Source organism: Gymnoscopelus braueri, assembly GCF_963280865.1.
Source record: "Gymnoscopelus braueri genome assembly, chromosome: 21".
NCBI classification, from domain to species: Eukaryota; Metazoa; Chordata; class Actinopteri; order Myctophiformes; family Myctophidae; genus Gymnoscopelus; species Gymnoscopelus braueri.
This window is the reverse complement of record NC_137623.1, coordinates 22,695,176-22,718,757: the sequence shown is the minus strand read 5'-3', so window position 1 is coordinate 22,718,757 and position 23,582 is coordinate 22,695,176. Positions and strand designations below refer to the sequence as shown.

At 46.0% G+C, this 23,582-nt stretch overlaps 1 protein-coding gene across 1 annotated transcript in view; it reads left to right on the top strand.

Annotated features, from left to right (window-relative positions):
• Nucleotides 1-23,582, top strand: part of LOC308076927 (sodium/hydrogen exchanger 9-like) — a 132,001-nt gene that overhangs the window by 37,072 nt on the left and 71,347 nt on the right. The window contains exons 9-12 of the mRNA XM_080417447.1: nucleotides 10,536-10,624; nucleotides 15,846-15,959; nucleotides 19,184-19,295; nucleotides 21,254-21,413. Coding sequence (XP_080273573.1) covers nucleotides 10,536-10,624; nucleotides 15,846-15,959; nucleotides 19,184-19,295; nucleotides 21,254-21,413 — 475 coding nt within the window. The remainder of the gene's footprint in view (nucleotides 1-10,535; nucleotides 10,625-15,845; nucleotides 15,960-19,183; nucleotides 19,296-21,253; nucleotides 21,414-23,582) is intronic.

Genomic DNA, 23,582 nt, shown 5'->3' with positions numbered 1-23,582 from the left:
CTAATACTAATTAGTTGAATATTTAAAAAACCCACAGACACACTTAACCACATTCACTTTCCAAATGTTTGTGGAAATAGTGAAAATAAAATATCTACAAGCTCAACATTGACTATTTTTACTAGTTTTGCATGACAGTGCACTTTGCATGACCTTTCTACCCCTTTTATTATGCCAATTAATTCCTCCCCACACACATTTGTGTGTTGTCACTGCTGTTGTATCCTACAACAACAGTCCTCCAGGAGGACGCAGTCATAGAGCCTTCGTGCTACTCTTCCCGCCCAACACTCCCTGCTGACAGGTGCCGCCCCCAGCCCGTAGGAGTATGTGCAGTCAGTGACAAATATCACCCTCCCCGCCCGGCTTCCCTCCCCCGAACACGAGCCAATTGTGTTCGTTTATAGACGCTCTACAAAGCTGGATGCACCACGGTGGATTCGAAACACCACAACCTCTGCGGTGGTGGGCAGGCACTTTTACCCCTACGCCACCCGAGATACAAGGTCTCTGCACTGAGTAGGATCTCAGTGGTGGAAAAAGTACTCCATTCTTTTACTTAAGTAAAAGTATCAATACTGGAATGTAGAAAGTAAAAAGTCCGGAATTCAAAATTTGCTTGATTAAAAGTACAAAAGTATTGGTATCAAAATGTACTTAAAAAGTACCAAAAGCAGAAAGAAGCTTGTAGATCAAATGGCCGAAATGTATATAGGGTTGAAGTGGTTAATGTATGTTTTGTAATAATAATCAAAATCTACAAAGTAACTAGTAACTAAAGTTTTAAAATAATTGTAGTGGAGTAAAAGCAGAATATTTGCCTCTGAGATAAGTAAAAGTACTGAAAATTTGAAATACTCCAGTAAAGTAAAAAATACCTCAATACCACAGTACTTGAGTAAATGTACTTAGTTACTTTATACCACTGAGCCTACTCTATGCTGTTGCACCAGTGTATATGTGTCCGCTCTACTTTGTCATCAGGATGAGGGAATATCGGAGGTCAGAATTAAAATCCATGGGGTAAAGTGCTCGCCAGCCACCGCAAAGGCTGGGATTGGATTCCTCCTCAGTGCCTCCTGCTTGGCCAACAAACACAGTTGGCGGTGCTCACTGCTGGGAAGCCAGCAGGTGATTGTGGGAGTTTTTTGTCGCTGCACTAGGTGACTTCTATTGGTTGGCCTCGGGCACCCGTTTGACTGCAAGCGGAACTGGGAGAGATGGCGTGAACACCCGCACACCCTTCGCTCTTGATTACGTGACTCCATGTTGTATCGGAGGAGGCATGTAATCATTTTCATCCACCCCCAAAAGGGTGCATTGTTCAAGGGCAATTATTAAATTGGGGAGGTAAAAAAATTATTGACATCTGTGACAAAGACGAAGGCCAGAGATAAAAGCCATTTCTTTCCCTGCTGAAAGCTGGTGCTCCTCGTGGACGTCCCTTCATACCAGCATGCCCAGACTTGCCTCATTCCTGTCATCAGTGCCTGTTCGGGTTGGCAAGCTCTGCTGTTTGTGGGCTCATTGCTGTCAACCGTGCTGTCTGCAGTGCTGTGAGAGATGTACGCCTCTTGTCCAGATTCCTGACATAGCCATCTGTGCAGTTACCTGATAGAAAAACCCACAGACAGGACCTCTTCTGAAGGGGCCAGATATCGAGCAGAACAATGTTTAGTGTCCCATATCCAACCGTTGGCCCGAATATTAAAGAGAAAATTTAGTTTCATTCACACACACACACAGGAACACACACATACCCTCTGATAGTCCTTGTGGCATTATAGCGAGTCAATAGTGTGGAGATGAGAAAGTATTAGGTCATTGCCTCGGTCTACAGGGGGCTACATGTACCGTTCCATCTCAAAACCCCATAACTCATTCCATTTCAGATTCACCCCCCCCCCCCCCACACACACACACACACACACACACACACACACACACACACACACACACACACACACACACACACACACACACACACACACACACACACACACACACACACACACACACACACACACACACACACACACACACACCTCAGTCTCAGCATGTTCAGTCTCATAGTTCAAGATGGGGCCCGGAGATAGCGGTGAGCAATAATAGCATTCCTGCCCTGGCTGTTAGTCTGGGTCTCTTGTAAAGCGAAGAGTCGCTCTGGTCTCATGTATTATCGATGACCTGCCCTGCCCTCCAGTGCGTTTCTATTCCCACCTTGCATTTACTGCCCGGGAAAAGAAAAATGTGCTTCGTGAATTCACCCCTGTGACAGTGTTTTTTCATTATTATGTGAAAATTTGTTTTATTCTGTGCCTGGAAAAACAAGATTAGCCTCTAAAGCTGCCACTGAAGTGTCAATTACTTGTTTCCTGTGGAGTCATGACATAGTTATAAAATATACATGTCTCATACATACTATGCATACGTCAGTGTTGCTGCTGCCAGTGCCGACCTCAATGTGTCGGTTGGTATTCAACACAGTCAGCGGTGTGGTGGAGTCGCTCTATATCCTTGGCAGCGTTCCCTCTGGCATGTGGAGGAGAAGACCGTTCTAATTAAATATCTTGACCTTTTCTCCATTAGACCCCAACTCCCAGTCTATAAAGCACACGGCTCCTAATGCTGTGTCCGGTGCTGAGATGGTACATTGTATCCAAGACGGAACTTTGTGTGGTATTGTTATTGGCATTGCTGCTGTTTATTATTTAGAGTGCACAGCGCAATTAGGGATTTGATTATTCTCATATGTCCCAGAGGCATTCAAAAACGGTTTGCTTTTCATTAAGAGTGCATGGGCAGCAACGCAGGTATATGGCTCTATTGTCTTGCTTCAACTTAGAAGAGACTTCACCACACGAAATGAATGCAATGATATTTATTGACGAATACAGATGATGACATGAATGCAGTAGTATTTATGAATACAATTACATTTGACATTTGACATGACACTTTGAAGCGGGCCCCATCGCAGGAGAAGAATCAGATCAGGTCCGTCCTGAGCAGATCCTATGCCTGCTGAAGGCAGAGGGCTCTTCAGGAGCCCGTCGCCCATAGATAGGGCCAACCTGGTGGTGTCTGCTGCTTGGGCGGTGTCGGGGAGGTGGTGGCTGACCTGAACAGAGAGCATGAGTGAGACAAGGAAGGAGGAGGAGTCTGTTTAACCCATTCAATCCAGGAACGCATCTACAAATGTCTTTTAAATCCTAACAGGTTTCTGAGGTTTCATTTTCTTTTCCATGTCAAGGACCACCCAAAATGATATGTATTTGGCCACTGACCCCGTCTCAAATTATTTTGTTCCAAGGACCCCCAGAAGCAAATATTTAAGTTACAAATGTTCACTTTAAAAATATATATATTCAAACATTTGCTAAAATGTTCACGTTTAAAAAATAATAGCAGATCTACAAGCTCATAGCGCGGCACTCTGTGACGCTCTATGGGCTTGTAAATCTGCTATTTTTGAATAGCCAAAGTATAAAATAGCTAAAATCTAAAATGACACGGAATGCGTTCCCGGATTGAATTGGTTAAAAGGGACTCGTGTCAGATTGATTGGAGCAGGACCAATGAGGAATGAGTATGAGGAATGCAATGAATGACAGTTTGCTTAGCCTGGCTCCAGCCCCTGAATCGACAGCCTCGCTTTCAGGTCCTGGTGACGCTGTCAAAGGCGGGGTTTTCTCGGGTGAAAATCTACCCGGCCCAATCGGGATCGGGATAATCCAGTATGAACCAATCGCCAAAGAGTCCCACTTTGGCCACGCCCCGATCTCAGAAAACTGCTGCACTGAGAGCTTTCAGACTGAATAATGGAGTGAAACGAAATGAACATTCAGGCTGAGTGTCAGGCTACAGTTTGCTCGGTCTCTCAGTTGAACCCAGTTAAAACTTCCATTTCGTCCAACAACTCTTCCTGCAGCTGTTTATACTTAATTAACCGTATAGCTAAGATGAATACTGAAGGTCAAGAAGATGGACCAGACTTGAAATCTAGCTATACTATGTCTTTGATGCTGACATATTTTCTTTTTTTCCCCATGTTCAATAAATCACAAGAAATAACAATTTCCAATTCTCAATATTCATCTGCACAAGCTGCACAATAATCCGCAGAGGGCCACGTCTTCCTATGGGTTTTAATGGCCCATTTATGCTGAAGCAATAGCTCTTCCGAAGGGGATGCAGTGAGCGATGGCAGTCCTCCCTCGTGTCCTTTGGTAATTGAACCTCTCTCTGTCTCTGCTAATTGCTGGAGTTTAGCAAGGGTGCGCGTAATGACCCCGAACCTCACAGGGAGCGCTGGCGTCATTAATCTCGTGCCCTGCCTCACAGCCAGCCGCTCATTGTGGTATGCGTCTCATCTGTTGCCACCGGTGCCCAGGTGCCCGACTGACATCCTTTTCGTTGGGGAGCCCTTATGTGTGCGACGTGTGGCGTGCCGCGTGGCGAATGATGCGCTATACCATATTACGTAAACCTGCCAGCCCAGTAAACGCAAGCAGAAATAGAAAAGAACTTGATAGTGGTAGCACAACCTGTTAAGACTTCACGGAAGAGTGGCGTTGAAGGACAGTGTGAATTACTGGGAATTACGGCGTCAGATCAATGGGACAAAGAAGGAGCGTAATGGACTGGCCTCAGGTACTGGCTCTATAAGTGCAGTCCTTTTCTCTGCTGCCTTGTTCATTACTGCTGGCCTTGTCCTCTGTCCTATGATGGCAATTTCCCCTTTTCTTTGACAGCAAAGTGGATGTCATATATAGCTGTTCATCAAAAGCTGAAGAGCGCACCATGTGAAATTGAATCCCCAAACAAAAGTAAGCGTGTTTTGATCCTCCCTTCTTACTTGCGTGTGTTTCCAATTTCCAACTCAAGGTCTAGCCAGGTCACACATTCTCCTTTTTTCTGTGTCCCTTTCTTCTCGCTCTTTTGTTATCGTCCACCCCCCACCTCCCTCACTGATATGACTCTGGTACGCTCTCAAGCAATTTTATCAGTCCTTAGCACGAACCTTACTCACGGTGTCATGTCCTTCTCCTACTCTGTGCATGCGGGCGTGTGCGTGGTGCGGGCGTGAGTACCTGCCTGTGTGTGTGTGTGTGTGTGTGTGTGTGTGTGTGTGGAGGTAAGGTTAGAAGAGGTGAGGTGTGGTGTTTGGCCTGAAAGGCCAGGATACTGGACAGCTTTGAGATGTTTGTACAGCTGGGAGACAGTGGAACGTAGACAGAGGGTGGACTCAGGGTGTGTTATGGGGTTGGGCTGGTATGAACTGTTGTCATAAAATGTTACATTCTAAACCAAAGGCAAGAAAGAGGAGGAGCAGAATGCAGATGTTTTTACGATGCTTTGGTTTGCTCTGTGTTTGCATTTCACTAGGAGAACGCGGATAGCTTACGGGATTTGTGGTATTATTAGGAATGGAAACTTTCACCTCCTTTTTTTTGTAAATTGGCAAATGATCAAATATGTATTGTTTGAAAAATAAATAAAAATGTCTGGACTGAACTGGAAGTCTGCTTATCGAACTTTTCAGTTTTTTGCGAACTGAGCTCTCCCTTAATTGCCTCCTTTTGAGTTCTAGAATCTTCCGGGATACTATTAGTGGCTCACACAGAATCCATTAAAAACTCATACTCTGATCACCAGAGTAATGCCTGCATGTTCTGAACATGAGAAGCTGCCTCCGTTACAAAATTCTGTCAGAATCACCACAGGCACACACACACACACACACACACACACACACACACACACACACACACACACACACACACACACACACACACACACACACACACACACACACACACACACACACACACACACACACACACACAGTATGTGCACAGGCATATGTTATATCCACATAATAAGGCACGCTACTAGAAGGGTGAGCTTTATATGTCCGTCTTTACTGGGTAACAAAACATGTACGCTGGCAACGCACGTTACAAGCCGGTACAACAACAGAGCAGTCACACTTTACGGTCTAGTGTCGTAAACACAACGGTACACTCATACACAACATTTTCCCCCCCCATAGAAAACCATGAAACACAACCCCACCCCCCCAATGTCTTATGCATTCAGAAATTGGTAACATAGTCCTTGAGGTAATCTGGTCGAGCCCGGTCTCGAACTGGCCGTGCCACGGGCACCACCGGGTGGTCATTAGGTGCCGGAGGGCGCACCACCACCGGGTGGTCATCAGGTGCCACAGGGCGCACCGGGGGCAAGTCCATATCACCTGCTGTAAACTCAAAGTCAGTATTAGCCCACAAACCTGCGGCAGCAGGCGGTGTAACAGGCATGGCAGCCTCCGGCCCCACGACAGCAGGTGGTGGCACTCGCCGAATGCGGCTGGCATGCCAGCGTGACCCATCGGACAGGCGGAAAGTGGCAGGCCCCAGCTGGTCGGTTATCTGCATAGGCGTGGACCAGAAAGACTGCAGCTTGTGGCCCCTGTGAGGGCGGCGGATGCGGACCCAGTCCAGGGCCGCGAACGATGGAGTCTTCACCCTCCGTGTCCTGTCGAAACGCTGCTTCATCTGACGCTGCCGGTGGCGGACTCTGTTGCGCCCTCGAGCTGAAGGTGGCACCATCACGGAAGCCCTCAGTCGATCCAAAGGCAGCTGCAGCTCCCGTCCCAACATGAGGAATGCTGGGGAGCAACCGGTAGTGGAATGCTGTGAGGCTCTGTAGTGCAGAAGCGTGCGGCGAAGAGCTGTAGAGAAGGAGAAGCCATCTGCCAGGTGAGCTCTGATGCCATTCTTCAGTGTCTGGTTAAATCTTTCCACCCCCCCGTTGGCCTCAGGGTGGTAGAATGATGTACGGATGTGCTTTATGCCCTTGTCCTCCAGGAAGGCAGCAAACTCCGCAGAGATAAACTGGGGGCCATTATCCGTCGTGATGGCCGTAGGGTGCCCCCAGCGGGAGAAGAGCGAGTCCAGGAACTCAGTCACCACGCGGGTGGTAACAGTCCCCGTGGAGAGCACCTCAGGCCACTTGGAATGAAGGTCGTACACCACCACCATGAAACGCTGGTGGTGTGGGACTGCATGAAGCTCCCCGCAGATGTCGAGCTGGAGGTGCTCCCAGGGCTTGTCAGGCCAATGCAGCGGTTGCAGCGGCGGCGGGGCGGGTGGGCCGGTTTTGCCACTGAGAAGGCAAGCTGTACAGTCCTTCACTAAGGCCTCGATGTCTCTGTCAATGCCAGGCCACCACACCAGGTCACGACAGCGCTGCTTCACCCTCACGATGCCCAGATGACCCTCGTGGGCCATGGTCAAGATACATGGTCGCAGGCAGTCAGGCACCACGGTGCAGATGCCGCGGGCTATGCAGACGTCATTCCAGCAGGACAGCTCGTCCTTGACCCGGTGAAAGGGAACCAGCTGGTCTGGGACCTTAGCGGGCCACCCCGAGCGGATAAAAGTGCGGAGCTGGGAGAGCACCGGGTCCTGTTCCGAGGCTGTCTGGAGCTCTTGGAGTGAGACTGTAGGCTGGAGCGGAGAGTGGAGCATCTGGATGAGGCCCTGCTCAGCGGAGTCAGGACCAGGATCTGGAGAAGGGCCGGGGGTTGCCCGTGACAGTAGGTCTGCTACTACGTTGTCACGACCTGGAGTGAATTGCAGGCTGAAGTTATACTGCTGGAGCCGCTCCGACCAGCGATGGATCCTGAGTGGCCTATGCCCTGTGCCAGACGTTGCGAGCAGAGCCGTGAGGGCCTGGTGATCCGTCCGCAGTGTGAAGGAACGGCCATACAAGTACATATGCCAACGCTCGCTCGCCCAGATGCAAGCCAAGGCCTCCCGTTCCCCCACTGAGTACTTTTGTTCTGCTGAATTTAGAGCCCGAGAGGCAAAAGCGATGGGCCGCTCAACGCCAGCGTGGATCTGGGACAGCACAGCCCCCAGCGCTGTGCTGGAGGTGTCACAGGTGAGGAGTGTGGGGCTTGCGAGGTCGAAGTGTGCGAGCACGGGTGGCGAGGTGAGCTGGACTTTGAGCTGCTGGACGGCGTCTGAACAGGCGGTGGTCCAAACCCATGGTGCGTCCTTCTTCAACAGCTCGCGCAGCGGGGCTGTGGTGGCCGAATACTGAGGGAGAAAACGTAAGTAGTAGGCTGTCATTCCGAGGAACGAGGCTACTTGGGCTGGACAGGCAGGCTCAGGGAGGCGTAGCACAGCCTCCACATTAGACTGGAGTGGACGGAGGCCCTTGGCATTCAGGCGGAACCCCACAAACTCTATTTCAGGCACGGCGAAGACACATTTGTCCCCGTTCAGAGTGAGGTGCTGGCTGGCAAGGACATGGAGGACTCGGCGAAGGCGCTCGTCGTGGGCAGCAGGCGTTGAGCCATGAACCACAATGTCATCCAAGTAGATCGCTACACCAGGGATGCCTGCTAGTATGGTGGCCATGATTTTCTGGAAACAGCTGGGGGCCGAGCTGAGTCCGAAAGGCATCCTCGTGTATCGAAACACCCCCATGTGTGTGACAAAGGCGGTGAGACTCCGGCTGTCAGGGTGTAGAGGAACCTGCAGATAGCCCTGCCGAAGATCCAGCTTTGTGAATATGGTAGAACCATGAAACTGTGTGGTCAGTTCCTCCGCTGTAGGCAACGGGTACTTGTCGGGGATGACTGCCTTGTTAACTGCCTTGAGATCAATGCACAGGCGCAGCTTCCCTGTCTTCTTCCGCACAGCCACCAGATTCGAGATCCATGGTGCCGCGTTGACTGGCTCAATTATGCCTGCCTCCAAGAGGTTGTTGAGCTCTCCAGCCACCTCGTCGCGCAGGGCAAGAGGAACGCGTCGCAGGGGCTGGATGACAGGGTGTACATCAGGGTTGAGGAGGGGCTGGTGGTTAAAGGCAGTGAGGCAACCCAGCCCAGCGAACAGTCCAGGCCATTGTTGGGGCCACAGTGAATCAACATGGTGGATAGTGAGCCCACTGTAATCCATGAGCGCACAACCTAGGTCAGTGAACAAGTCCAGGCCCATGAGGTTAGCACCGTGGCTTGCCACTTGGAATGTGAAAGAGGAAACAGTCTTAGTGCCATAGCGCACCGCGGAGCTGAAGGTGCCCACAATGTTAATTTTGGAATTACCATAACCCTTGAGGGGCACTTTGGACGGCGCAGCAAGCGTGTGGTGTGGGAAAAATTGTGTGACTGTAGCCGCATTCAAGAGGGACGCGTTAGCCCCAGTGTCGAGCAGTAACGGCAGGCACACGCCATCAAGCTCCACAGTACACACCTTGAACGGCCGGCGAGCAGCACTCACAGAGTGTATAGTAGTCGTGGGTGCAGGGTCAGTAGCTGAGAAAGGCTGCCGTGGGGTGGTGGCCAGGGCAGAACGGCAAACCTTGGAAAAATGGTTTTGTTTACCACAACGTTGGCAACGCTGGCCCCTGGCGGGACAGTTTTGGGCTCTGGAAGCATGTGATGATGAGCCGCAGTTACTGCAGCGCTGACCTGGGGGGCGCTGTCGTCCAGCATAGTTTATGTGGGAAGCGTCCTGGAGAGGATCAGGGTCAGGGCTAGTTGAACGCGATGGGGACTCGACCTGCTGTGCTGTGAGTGCAGGCAGTGGAGATGAGGCGCAAGCCAATTGCCTGGCAAACCCCTCTGCTGTCTCAAGTTGAAAAGCTATTTCCACAGCCTTATGGAGAGTCAGATCATCTGGGGACATTATCAATTTCTCACAAACCTTTGGGTTGTTTGTGTGCTCGGCTAGCTGGTCTCTAATCATTTCGTCCTGTAATGCTTCAAACTTGCACAGGCTGGCCAAACCCCTCAGATCGGCCACATATTGGTGAACTGACTCACCCGCACGTTGTCGGCGCTGGCGAAACAAAATCCTACGGAGGATAACGCTTTGTGGGGCTGCAAAATGTCCAGACAGTAATGTGACACAGTCTTCATATTTTTCGGCGGTCCCAAGAGTGGTGAATATCCGCTGTCCTTCTGTGCCCAGGCAGTGGATTAAGATGGCCCTTTTCCGTGCATCGCTTACGTCCGTGAGTCCAAGAGCCGTGATGTAGGTCTCGAACGATCCCAGCCAGCGAGTCCATGGTACAGGAGGCTCGCCCGGGAACGATAAGAAAGCGGGAGGCGGTGAGAAAGTCATCTCCATCCTCGTCGTCAATGTTATATCCACATAATAAGGCACGCTACTAGAAGGGTGAGCTTTATATGTCCGTCTTTACTGGGTAACAAAACATGTACGCTGGCAACGCACGTTACAAGCCGGTACAACAACAGAGCAGTCACACTTTACGGTCTAGTGTCGTAAACACAACGGTACACTCATACACAACAGCATACACATCACATGTGCAGTCCCATTGTATAATGTGTTCGTGTGAGAACACTGCTTACAATGCACTAATCAGTAATCATATATTGAGCACCCCTTTCTCCATGCAGCACTCCTATGTCCTTCTTCCTCTATACTGCCCCTGCTCTAGTCATGACACTGACATTATCATGTGTGCTGTGCTTCTTTGTTTCCCCATGTCAGGTATTGTGGCGGTGCTGTTTTGCGGGCTGGGCCAGGCCCGGTACACACTCTGCAACCTGTCCTCTGAGGCCAAGACCAGAACCAAGCAGGTAGACAGAGGAGAAGCTTAATTACCACTGTTTACAAACTGGCTTTTATTCTCTACTTGCTCCGTTCAAATAGCTTTCCTTCCGTGTGTGTGTGTGTGTGTGTGTGTGTGTGTGTGTGTGTGTGTGTGTGTGTGCGTGTGTGCATGTTTATCTGTTAAAGGTTCCTTTATGGTATATAAGAGTAAATTATTTTGTTCTGGTTCCTGTGTTTCTTTTGTGTGCATCTGTGCATAATCATGAATGACCATTAGCACTGGATCGGAGACGGTCCAGTGGGAGGCCTCGTCTCCATCTCGCTGTCTGCCACTGCAGACTGGCAGCTCAACATAGCGTCTAATGATACCAGCGAGCTTTCAAAGAAGGCAGAATAGATAGAGGTGTACTGTACATGCATATATATATACACTCATCTACGCATTTATTATTCATCGTCGGCGCCGGGCTGCAGGTCACTGTTCATCATAAAAAGCCTTTTCAAAAAGGAAATGACAGCTCGATCAAAGCAGTTGCTTTTAAAGTAAAGTGTGTACTATCCAGTATTTGTTTGTTTGGTCAAATGCTTTTATCTACATTTTTACGGCATAAACGTGCAGCTGCGGCTCAAAGGCAAAGTCAAGTGGATTTAGTGAGTGCCGACAATGGTTGAATAGAGAGCAGGGGTAATATATTTCTTTGCAGCCCTTGTCCTTATGGTAGCAGGCCTTTGAGGAGAAAGTAGACATTTATTTAAGTGGATGTTTTTTTTTTAATCTAAGAGCTCTTTTGAGTCAGTATAGCCAATGTATTTGATCAGAATACCTAAAAAGAAGTAAAGCAGAACACAGAAATATCTTAATTATCTTTCAATACATATCATTATATTTAGCTTGTCCTGCCAAATTATAGCTAGAGTCATCAGTGTAAGTATAGGACCAAGCTGTTTATGAGGCCTGGTAGGCAAGTATCAGTTGTGATAAGAAAATAATAGCCAGCACTCCGAAGTCCTTCTATTACTTTTTGATTAATTAAGGCACGGGCGCACACTGGCGCGTTTCGGCGTCAAGCCTTCCTCAGCATGTGTAGGAATGGTATAATGGTTGTGGGCTATGGTCAGGCAATCCTATCATCACCACTGAACCAGAAAGAGCGATATTGTCCCTTTCAACAATCCAGTCTTATCCCCTCGCTCCAAAAGAAAGAAACTGTTAGCTCTCTCTGTTCGAACTCCACTCTGCAAGTCTTAGCGTGTCAGCTTTATGACCTACTGTAACTACTTAAAAAACAAACAATGACACTCTTTAATGAAGAGACTGTTAAGGAAAACACACCTGAGGCTAAATGCAGCTCAAGTTTGTCCTTGAGCTACACTCATTGGCAGAGACACTGCTGCAAAGGTGCATAAATCACAGCAGCGCCGGAGCTGCCGTTTTATTCAAATATAAACTGATTCTTAACATTCCAATTGAACAGCCAGTCCCTAGTCCCTTTGTTAGCGTGGTTGCCTATAATAGGCAAGACCACGTTATTGTGCTTGTGTAGCAGCAGTAGTAGCTCAGGGCCTCTGCCTGATGAGCAAAACCCTAATATCTCCCCTGACCAAGGGGGAATTCATCTTTAGCCTAACCAGGGTTGCATTGCTCATGGGACGGCCTTGCACGCCGTGCAAGAACCCATTTGAACAGGAGCACGCGCAGGCACATGCATAGATTTAAAACAACTTTAAATTCACACCTCAACAAAGTTTACAACTTTAAATTCACACCTCAACAAAGTTTACAACTTTAAATTCACACCTCAACAAAGTTTACAACTTTAAATTCACAACTCAACAAAGTTTACAAAGGCTCCCGACTCACACCAGGTGAATTAACATAGGAATTAACCTAGATGCATATCAATTGTCCATTGTGTGACCTGTAGTGTAGGTGTTGGAGAGTGACACGCGTGTGACGTCATTAAAATAGAGTGCAACCACGTTCCTATTGAGCATGCAACACTGAGCCTAACGGTTAAGATGTTGGCTTTCCACGCGGGAGACCCGAGCTCGATTCCCAGGCGTTACATTGGTGCCGTGACCTGGATCGGGTTTCCCGGTGGAAGGAGGTCAAAAGGGGGGTGAGTGTAGCAGTAGTGGCTCAGAGCCTCTCCCTGATGATCAAAAGCCTAATATCGAATCCCGGGCATTACACTTGCCTACCTTTATCATTATAAACCCAAAACTTTGTCAGAACAGGTGTTGCGGCACACACTTGTGAAAAAAATTATAGCACCAATTTTCCTATACCAAAATGCCCCTGGATTCTTTGGATCATGGCGCAACTCACCATATTGGCCACAGCCACGCCTATTTCCATATAATTACATTTTCAGCTATTTTTGATTCAAAACAACGTTTTACCTCCTGTAGCGGACCCAGCTGGGTTCCCATAAACCATAAGTAGGCCTATAACCAATACAATCACCATAGCACATATATCAAGCCACAAATACAACATGAAAAGGTCCACAAACCACAACAATAAAATCCCACAACAATAAAGCCAATAACCATCAACAGTGATGCAAATTCGTTCATTAAAATCACCTTTTTCCCCCTCCAGCTAGGTGCTAAAAGTTTGACAGTGGCATGTCAGTTTGTCAGCTCCAAGGGCTTCTTCCTACATGAAAATTGTACATGTTACCAGCCTACATTTAAATAAACTAGACCATACCCGTGGGGGGATAAGCGCACATGATCTGGCAACCCGGGAGCCAGCAAACACAGAAATGCTAATAAACAGCTGAGATTTTAAATCGGAAAACGGGCTTCGCTGTTAGGTGCACATGGTAATGGTCAATGGCTGTGTGCAAATTCAGATCAATTGCTCCAGCCACTGAGGAGAACCGGGCAGAACGATTTTGGCCTCACTACGACGACACCATGCACCCATGCACTACAGAGGTTTGTCAAATTATAGGAGGATGTCACCACGGATTGAGAGATCAAAGGCAATTCACAGGTTTCCATCCTTTGGTTGTGAGCGGCGTGCTGCATTGAACAGGGTTCCCAACGATCTGCCTTTCATAACCATAACCATATCCCGTTAAACACAATACATCGTAATTAAAATCAGATCGCATTCCCATTTGTATTTTAATGACATTTTTTCTGACTCTGTTGCACTCACTTGCTCCGTTTCAAGGTCCATCCAAACAGGGTGCCGTTTCCAAATAACCTTTTTACGTTTGTCCCTCCCTCCCTTCCGTAACAAACAAACTTTTCGCTCCGACTCACGCTGAGCAGATTTAATCAGTTCATTTTCAAAATGTTACTATAATGTTGCAGAAGGATGATTCTTTTTGTGACCAATCTCGTCCAAATTAGTTACATGTGATCTCGGCAGTCAAGTGACAAAGTAATTGGCTTGCAAAATTTGTTGGAGGGGGCTTTTTTTTATACATAATCATGAACTGTCAGTGTCATCCAATCAACCCCAGATTTGAATCACATGTTGCTCTAACGCTATTATTCCCAACGGATTTCACGGGTCCCGATCAACGTCTGCAACCCAAGACTTGCGTCGGGGCACCCACACTTGAAATTTCAAGAAATTGCACCTTTCTAATTCTCTCTCACTCTCTCTCATCTGATGAGTTTGACGGACAGTTTGAGGATCCAATGGAATTGGGAGGTTTTGTCAGAAGCGCTTTTTAATACTTTTCATAGGTTCAATATTTATTTATTTTTACACAGACGTAAAGGGTGTTCAATAGCGTTGATTTATGAAGAAAAAAAAAGAGGTGAAAATGGAGTTAGCTGGGTCCCGCCGGACAGCGACGATATCTTATTATAACCCACCAGCATAGTCAAAACCCAATGATGACCAACCAGGCCTGCCACCCTGCCACCAAACCACCAAGCCACCCTGTACCTGAGGGGTTTGTATTTGAGGAATAATACTATATAGCCTATATTGTAGGCTACTAGATGTGAGGGCCTAGGCTACTAGATGTGAGGGCCTAGGCCACTAGATGTGAGGACGCCCAAACCTCAATAGTTTGCTCACATTTGCAGTCGTAGTACTGGAGACGCAACTCTAATTTCAGTTAACTCTAAATACTGAAAATGTGACAAATTCTATGCCAGAGTTTTAATTATGGATTACAGTACAAATTATGCATTCAGCCTTTAATAATTTACAATGAAAACACATCCTATTGCTTAGACCTTGTGATCAATATGTAAATAGATTGCTTATATAAGGAACATGTGTTATGCACAGGTGCACCCCAGGCAAGGCTGTGTCCTGTCATAAGGATTGTTTATACTAATGAGATGCAGGAGACATCATGATCTTTATCTGCTTAAGTATGCTGATGGCATGGCCTTGTTTGGGCTACTCTGTATCAAATTTTAACCATATGGATAAATTACTTGTTTTGTGTTCCAACAGTGCTCTTATGTTATCAATGCCTATAAAACTAAGGAGTTGGACATTTGTAGCAATGACATTCCATTCCACATACCAAATCAACGAGTACAAATTGATGACAAACCTATGGAAATAGTGGTGATTTTAAATATTTAGGCACTGTTGTAGACAGCATATAAAAGCTAACTGAATACATTTCGGCATCTTTTGAGAGAGCTGAATAGCCTTTCTGTAAGCAGACATATGAGCTGGTGTACAAAAGTCTCATACAGAACAGTGTTTTGACTTATAATATCTCTATTTATAGCCTCGGGTCTTCTTGGCGATAAGAATACAAGTAGATTGTCAAGGATTGTGAACATGGCTGGGGAGATCATAGGCAAAACACAGAGACAGTAAGACATATGCGCTCTACCATGCAGAAAGCCCTGCAAATCCTGGGGATTTCCTTACCCCCGCCCCTACTAGGAGGCGGTGCAGGACACCCAGGAATATTTTCATTAAAAAAAAAAAAGAATTCTTCACACGCAATGTCTGATTAATTCTTGTATGAATCCCCAGTAATCCCTACAGTACCTGTCCACTCTCTGATTACAGTTACACTGGAAGTTGTGCTAATGTATGTTGTGTCAGTCTCGTGCTGTCTGGGTTCATGTTTGACTATTGTGCTCTCTCTCGCTCTCGCTCTCGTTCTTTCTCTCGCTCTTTCTCTCTCTCTCTCTCTCTCTCTCTCTCTCTCTCTCTCTCTCTCTCTCTCTCTCTCTCTCTCTTTAAGGTCTGACCTTTTGATCCTGTTTGTTTTTTTGTTTGTTTTTGTTTTTTATCAACAGCTCCTTGAATTCTCCAAATTCCTGGGAGAAATCTTTATCTTCAGCTACATGGGATACATCTTGTTGGCGTTCCAACACCATGTGTTCAAAACCCTCTTCATATGCGGGGCGTTTGTATCCTTTTCTGATATATGATATGACATGCATTCATGTGATAATGAATGAACGCTCTTCTCCTCTCTTTTCTCTTCTCTTCTCTTCTGTACACCCACCAAATTTCCCAGTCCCAGATGGGGGACATCGAATTACTTGGTGTAACTGCAATCTAAATCTTGTTTTGGAGAGAATATAGCTCTCCATGTAGTTTCTGTAGTAATTCACCTAGTCCTTTAAAAAAAAACTTTCAAAACTCAACTGCATTTAAGTTTGATTTTGCAAGCTCAGGAAATTCCTCTCGATCCTACATATTCAGTCCCCTGCAATCTCCATCTCTACAGATTAAGTCGCTCCTCTGAGGAAGGTTGTAATAAAGAAATAGGTATTTAATTTACCGTGCTTGTGGTTTCTCCAGCAGAGCTCCTCGCAGCGAATATGTTTACCCGTTTGAATTGAGTCAGCGTTTGCTTTAATGTGTAGTGTTTTAGTCGACATCCCTGTCACAGTTGAAGATTAAGCCTTGTTTAGTTTTAGAAACTCCATCTGAAGAGCTACAGTACCTGTTGCACTTCAAAGTCTCCCCGCTGCATTAAAGAACACCTCTATCGAACGTCTGTCAGCTCCATTAACCGTTACTTCAAAGGGGGAACAAGTTTACTAGTGGGTAGGAATTCTCTTCTACAAGTCCTTGCTTCATACACCTCACCCTGATTTCACCCAGTGCTTCACGTTTCAAACCAGTCACATTCTGCTCACAAGTCAGGTTTACTAATCCGTAGACTACACAGTTTCACTGTGCACCATTTTATTGAAGCTGTACAGTATGTGGGTCTAACATATTCCTTTCCTAGCTATGCTGTCAGATCAGCCAACTCCAGCCAGTGGAGGGTAATGGACTACTGGCTACCCACGGTACCATTGTCCTTGCCTCAGAGCTGACATGACCGTCTACGCCCGGGCATAGACTCGAGTGGCACCACTCCAAGTAGCCTTTCTTTCACAGGCCAGTGCCCCAGATGGTCAGCAATTATTATTCCAATCCGTCTTCCACCAGAGGGCCAAAAAAGAAGCCGTGGCAGAGAAAAGAGTTGACCGAGCGTATTCCTTTTCCTCGGCTGCTATGTTTGCTGTGAAGGGCTGCCAAGGAGGCAAATGTTTGAGTTGAACACCGAGCCTGTTTAGCTTTGTGCTCATTGTGCCCCCGCAACAAAAGCTCAGTGAAAGAAAAAATGTGCTGGCTAGCCCCCTGTTGGAAGTGGACTGGGCTGTACAAACACAGATGAATGGAGCTTAAAGTCTTCTCGTGCCTATTGTCTATAAAAACGCGATAACCCCAACAATTTAATCCCGTTAATCGCTCTTTGGTGATGCGGTAGATTGTAATCGCTCTCGCTTTGATTCCCTCACCAATGACTTTGGGGATGGGTTTTTTACGGGGAATGAGGCTGAGATGAAAGTGGTTAATTACATCCATTCAAATAGCTCTGGGGTCTTCAATAAAGACAAACGAGTGTTTTTTTGGGAGCAGGATATTGCTTTTGAAAATCCATACTCTGCTCTAATATTGACTGCGGGGGTGCAAGGGAGTTCTGTTTTAGTAATAGCCCTGTCAGACACAGGTCCCCTGTCGTAGATATGGGCCCTTATCATTTTCCAGACGTCACACTTGTACTTACTGCTGAATGGGTAAAATCTCCTTTCCCTTGTGATGCAAAAGCAGCAGTGCCTCTTGTATCGATCAGGCAGTATAAGTTCTCAAACTAAGTTTAGCCTTTATATATACAGGCCCGCAACGGCAAGGACTCGAGGGAGTGCGATGGCCACCATCGAGTCGTCCGGATAGGCGGTCGTCTACAACCGCGGATCCGACCGATATCTCCATATATGGGCCCATATGGATATCCAGTTGTCCAGAACCGCCGATCTGTCCATATATGGGCATGCCATGCAGTATATATGGGCATATACTGATGACATCAGGGATCTCCATATATGGGCATCAAAGGGACCGGGACTGACAGATACAGAGATCTCCATATGGGCACAAAAAGGACACTGGTAGACGGGTACAACTGGTACTCTGACAAAGGCCCCTGTCACGATGACTCGGACGTATCGGTCGGATTGGCAGTGCGACGTAGGTGTGAGGGCCACGTATAGCAGCCCAAGCGCTAGATGCATGTGAGGGCCAGTGTTGCCAGGTATGCTTATTATAATTTTCCCCCAAGATTTTATTTTCAAATAGCCGATCTACAAGCTCAAAACGCGTCGCATAGCGACGCGTTGTGAGCTTGTAGATCGGCTATTTGAAAACAGCCGATGTATATGTTTAAAGTGCTCATAAGGCCCATAGTTGCTTCTTTTGGGCTTGTTTTCCTAGAGCTGGTTGCTTGTTTCTCTCCCAGAATCTGGCAAACCTGGTGAGGGCCCTCACATCTAGTATATATATTCAGGGAACTGGCAACTGCTGCTACAGTAAATGTATCCAGTTTGCCAACTGTAGCATTAGTGTGTGTGTGTCAGTGGTACAGGTATCCTCTCTGCACTGTCACTGCTGTACAGGACACTTAGCATTCTGTTCCATCCCATGTGAAACATCAAAGTATGTGCGGAGGGCAGAGACAGCTGGGAGAGCCCGATTGGCTTCATGTCTTGGTACGGTGCCAATGCGGCCGTGTTCGCATTCTAAACGGAGGATATGCAGAGACTATTGTGTGTGTGTATGTCACATTTTTTTTTCATTTGAGCTAAAAGGCATTATTTTGTACTTTGGCTATTCAAAAATAGCAGATCTACAAGCACGTACGTGCTTGTAGATCTGCTATTTTTGAAAAATCTTGAAAATGTGTGCAAATCTTTGAATATATATTGTTTAAAGCGAACATTTTTCACTGTATTCTTTGCTTCTGGGGGTCCCTGGAACAAAACATTTTGAGATGGGGGTCCATGGCCAGATACATATCATTTTGGGGGTCCTTGACATGAAAAAGTTTGAGCATCACTGATATAGAAACATACGTTTTTTTCAGAATACTAGTGGGATTTAGACAGAGGATATGCAGAGACTATTGTGCGTGTGTATCTCTGCGTGACTGTGTGTACTGGATGTCTCTTTATGTTTGCGTACGTGTGCCGCCGGTGAATATTCATGTCTGTGCATGCCCATATGCTTTACTCGTATACTATACGTGTCATAATGAATTAATGATTAGTTATTGTCCTTAACCCGCACATGCATACAGCTTTCCATCTGCATATCAAGAGCGTGCAACATCTACCCGTTGTCTTTCCTTCTCAATTTGTGCCGTACCACCAAGATACCTCACAACTTCCAGCACTTCATGATGTTTGCAGGTACTGTATGTTCAAGTCGAGGTCTGTATTATTAACAGAGGTGCATTGAACCCCTTGAATTTGTACATTTGCACGTTGCGCTATAAAATATGCACTCAAAACGCTGTGACTTTCCATGAACTAACACTTACAGTATATGGATTATGTTGTTGCTTGTAAAAGGTTGAAAGACTGGTGTCCTAGGTGGTGACAGCCTTGTTATTACCATGTGGCTAGTAACTCAGAAATGAGCGTATTTACCCCTATTTATCTCATGAAAGCTCTTTAATTATGCCATTCTCTTCACTGCCTGCAGCTAATGGCATTAGCGAGGATGCTTAGAATGGGTCCCCTAAGATGTGGGTGCGCGTGTGCGTGTGTGTGTGTGTGTGTGTGTGTGTGTGTGTGTGTGTGTGTGTGTGTGTGTGTGTGTGTGTGTTGATGATGTCAACTTGAGGCAGCTTGCCTGAGGCATTAGTATTATCACAGCCACAACCACAGTCTTGTCAATAGGGCTATTCTTATCTGTAGATAATGCATTAATCCAAAGTTTGTTCCTTCATACCAAACTTTCATTTTTTTTCCCTTAGTCATTTCTATTCGAGGGGGTGTTCTATTTTAATGTCCCAGACTAACAGTTGAAACAGTGACTGGCTTGATGATGCAGGAGAAAATGATGTGGAGTAGTACACTCAGCATGGCTCACTGCTTCACTGACCCACTTTACCCCCCTTATGTAAGACGTGTTCTTTGTGAGAAGCCCTTGGTCTTCTGTTTTCCACAATCTGCTTCTAAAGGGCTTGATATACTCCTGCGCGGTGTTTTGGTGCACCAAAAAAAGCTCACAATGCGTCGCGCTGCAAGCCACATCATCGATTTGTGACGCGGGAGTGCAACTGAGCCTAAATCTTGCCTTAATGGCGATACAGGATTTTCCTGGGAATTCTTCTGGGTTTAGGCAGTCTGTTGGTTGTTGTTTCGAGGCTTTTTCTGGTCAATAACTACCTCCTTCACATGGCCAGGCAATGTTTGCAAGTCACCATGTAATCAGTTCTGCTTGTGTAAACAGAGTTGTTGGTCTTGTTTTGTTATATTAAAGAGCCAGTTCATAACTTTGTTCTTTTTGGAAAGATATATTGCGGTCATGCTTAACAACTTAAACCCTGTATACCTACCTGTAGTTGACTGGGCTCTGTTCTTGGTCTGCTCCTTTTTTGTCTCTTTTCTCTTTGCTGGAAATGGCCACCTATAAGCTCACAACTTGTCGCATTGTGAGCTTGCCTGAAGTGGTTAATATTTTGTAAAAATAATCATAATCTACAAAGTAACTTGTAGTAACTAACGTTTTCAAATAATTGTAGTGGAGTAAAAGTAGAATATTTAAATATATAGTAAAAGTAGAATATACTCGGAGATGTAGTGGAATAGAAGTAAAAGTATTGAAAATCACAAATACTCCGGTAAAGTGAAAAATACCTCAAAATACCTCCAAAATGATATACGTTAATTATTACATATCAAGTACAGTACTTGGGTAAATGTACTTTGTTGCTTTCCACCGCTGCAAACAACACAAGCATGTGTTGAGTACTTACACCCTCCAGAAAAACGCGGGCAAAAATCCTTGATTATGCGGGCTAAAACTCTTGATTATGCGGGCTAAAATCCTTGATTTTGCGATGAAATATGCGTTATTTTTTTTCAATTTTCTACAGTGAAATTGCGGGAAGTTGCGAAATATGCGGAAAGTTGTGAAATATGCGGCAATATGCGGAATATTGAAATATGTGAAAAGTTGCGAAAAATGCTAAATATGTGAAAAGTCGCGAAGCGATGCGCATATTATGCAGCCTTTTTGAAAAAAAAATACCCCCGCATAATTATGCGCCATTATGTTGATTATGCGGTAAATTATGCGATCGCATAATCGCATTTTTCTGGAGGGTCTCTAAGTAATGTCCTCCTGCCCTTTCTCACAGGTCTGAGGGGGGCCGTGGCGTTTGCTCTGGCTCTCAGAGCCAACGACACGCCCACCGAGGTGAGGCGCTCCATCCTCAGCACCACCCTGCTGGTGGTCTGCGTCACTGTGCTGCTGCTGGGCACCGCCACCATGCCCATGCTGCGCTGGCTGGACATCAGGTTAGTGTCACTGTGGGGACGGTTGGTCTGCCATGCGGAAGTCACTGTGTCTCATGCATCATTTACGCTCCTTCGATGGTGTTCTGTGCCAAATATGCATGTTCATGGTAGGGGTGGGACCAGTGTTGCCAGATTCCGTGAAAGAAACAAGCAATCAGGTCTAGGAAAACAAGCCCAAAAGAAACGACTATGGGCCAAATGAGCACTTTAAACATACATCAGCTATTTGAAAATAGCAGATCTACAAGCTCACAGCGCGTCGCGTTGCGACGCGTTGTTTGCTTGTAGATCTGCTATTTTCAAATAAAATCTTGGGGGGAAATTACAATAAGCAGACCTGGCAACACTGGGTGGGACAATTATGGATTTTTTTTGTTCAAGGTTTCTTTATTGGTATTTTCCAATTTACGTACAGGTCAATAAGACAAAAACAGTGTATGTTACCCCTCCCACCCCCCAAAGTTCCCGCTCCGAAAGAACCACAACCCTGGTACAATTATGGATTTTGATGGTAGGATAATAGTGAAGAATCCCTGAAGAAGACCTTGCCAGGTCGAAACGTCGGTATTCCTTTATTAAATCCTGCATTGTGGCTATGAGTGTGCAGCCTTTTCTTTACTTCTAGACTTATTTACCAAGGTCAGCGGCACCTCATCAATACTGCTGTGTGCCCTTCTCCTGTTTGTTTGCCAGGATTGCAGTGAGAGAAATAATCACGGTTTCACGATTATCACGATTATTACGCGTACATTTATTCAACAAAAACTATGGATGTATAAAATCACGTGAGGATTTGTAAATTAGAGGAATTATATCTCTTTGTAAGAAAATAAAAGCTTAATCTTTAAGCATCCATAGGCTGCAGGACCTCTCTCTGCAAGGCTTTTCAGACTGAGAGAGTGATGTTACTCTTCTGATTGATTGATTGATTGATTGATTGATTGATTGATTGATTGAATACTTTATTAGCAGTTTGCAAAAAGTAACAGTTCGAGAAAAGTACAGAAAGTACATTTCAATACAAGGTCTGCTAAGAGGATTTTAAACCTAAGAAAGCCTATGGCTTGGCCTACTGTATGCCCTTTATCTGTTACTGCTGTGCTGTCTGTGGCGCCTGATTTTCCCTGCATTACAAAATAGCATTTTCAGCTCTACATTTACTTTGGAAATAAGTGGAGAATTATTATTATAATAGTCAAACCGGTTAATAGTCCCATCCCTCTGATACGTAAGGAGTCCAGTCTGTTCCTATTTGCCTGTTTGCCCAAGAAGATTGCAGCTTACAATGGAAAATCACAGGCAAGACATCCTTGATTCCTCGCACATTTAACCACATTGTTGGCTGGTCTCTAAGTGAGTCCAGGGATCCATCTTGAGTAGATTCCAGAGGGTCCCCATGCAAAACAAGGGAACAGTTTAATGTCCCTATTATTTCACCGGCTAGAAGTTAGTCTATTAAGAGAATGACTATTCACATCATTGCAGCTTTCTCTCTCTCCACTGTTATCTCCCCACCTACAACTAGTCAGTTTCTGTACTAAATCTAATCTAGCAACAACAACAAAAACCTCTTGTGTTATGGGGGTGCCTGGCACAAAATCTTTTCAAAAAGGTGGCAGCAGCCTAATATTTATACATTTCGGCGTCGTTGACGTGAAAATGTTTGAAAACCACTGGTCTAGAGGAGTCCTTAATGTGTTTTTAATTAATGCTTCCAATGTATGCTGGATAGCTGGATCTATCCAGCATGCAGGTATTTCCTTTATCGCTGGATATGAGAACAGTAGATCCACCTCCCCTCCTTGGTCAGCCTTCTCCTCGCAAACTCGTTGCTCTCTGAACGCTCTCTAATTTGTCCTCCATTATTGATTGCTCACCTGGGTGCAGGCTGCAGAGGGCTGAGCCGCGACACAGGTTCCTGGCTGGGCCCGTATTGCAAAAAAGATAAGGGTAAAAGTACAGGCCTATGTGCTGTATACAGAAGACGTACAGTACACACACACACACACACACACGCACACGCACACACGCACACACGCACACACACTGAGTAGCCATGGCATCAGACAGTGGTGGAAAAAGAACTCAAATTCTTTACTTAAGTAAAAGTACCAATACTGTAATATTGAAATACTCTGTTACAAGTAAAAGTCCAGAATTAAAAATGTA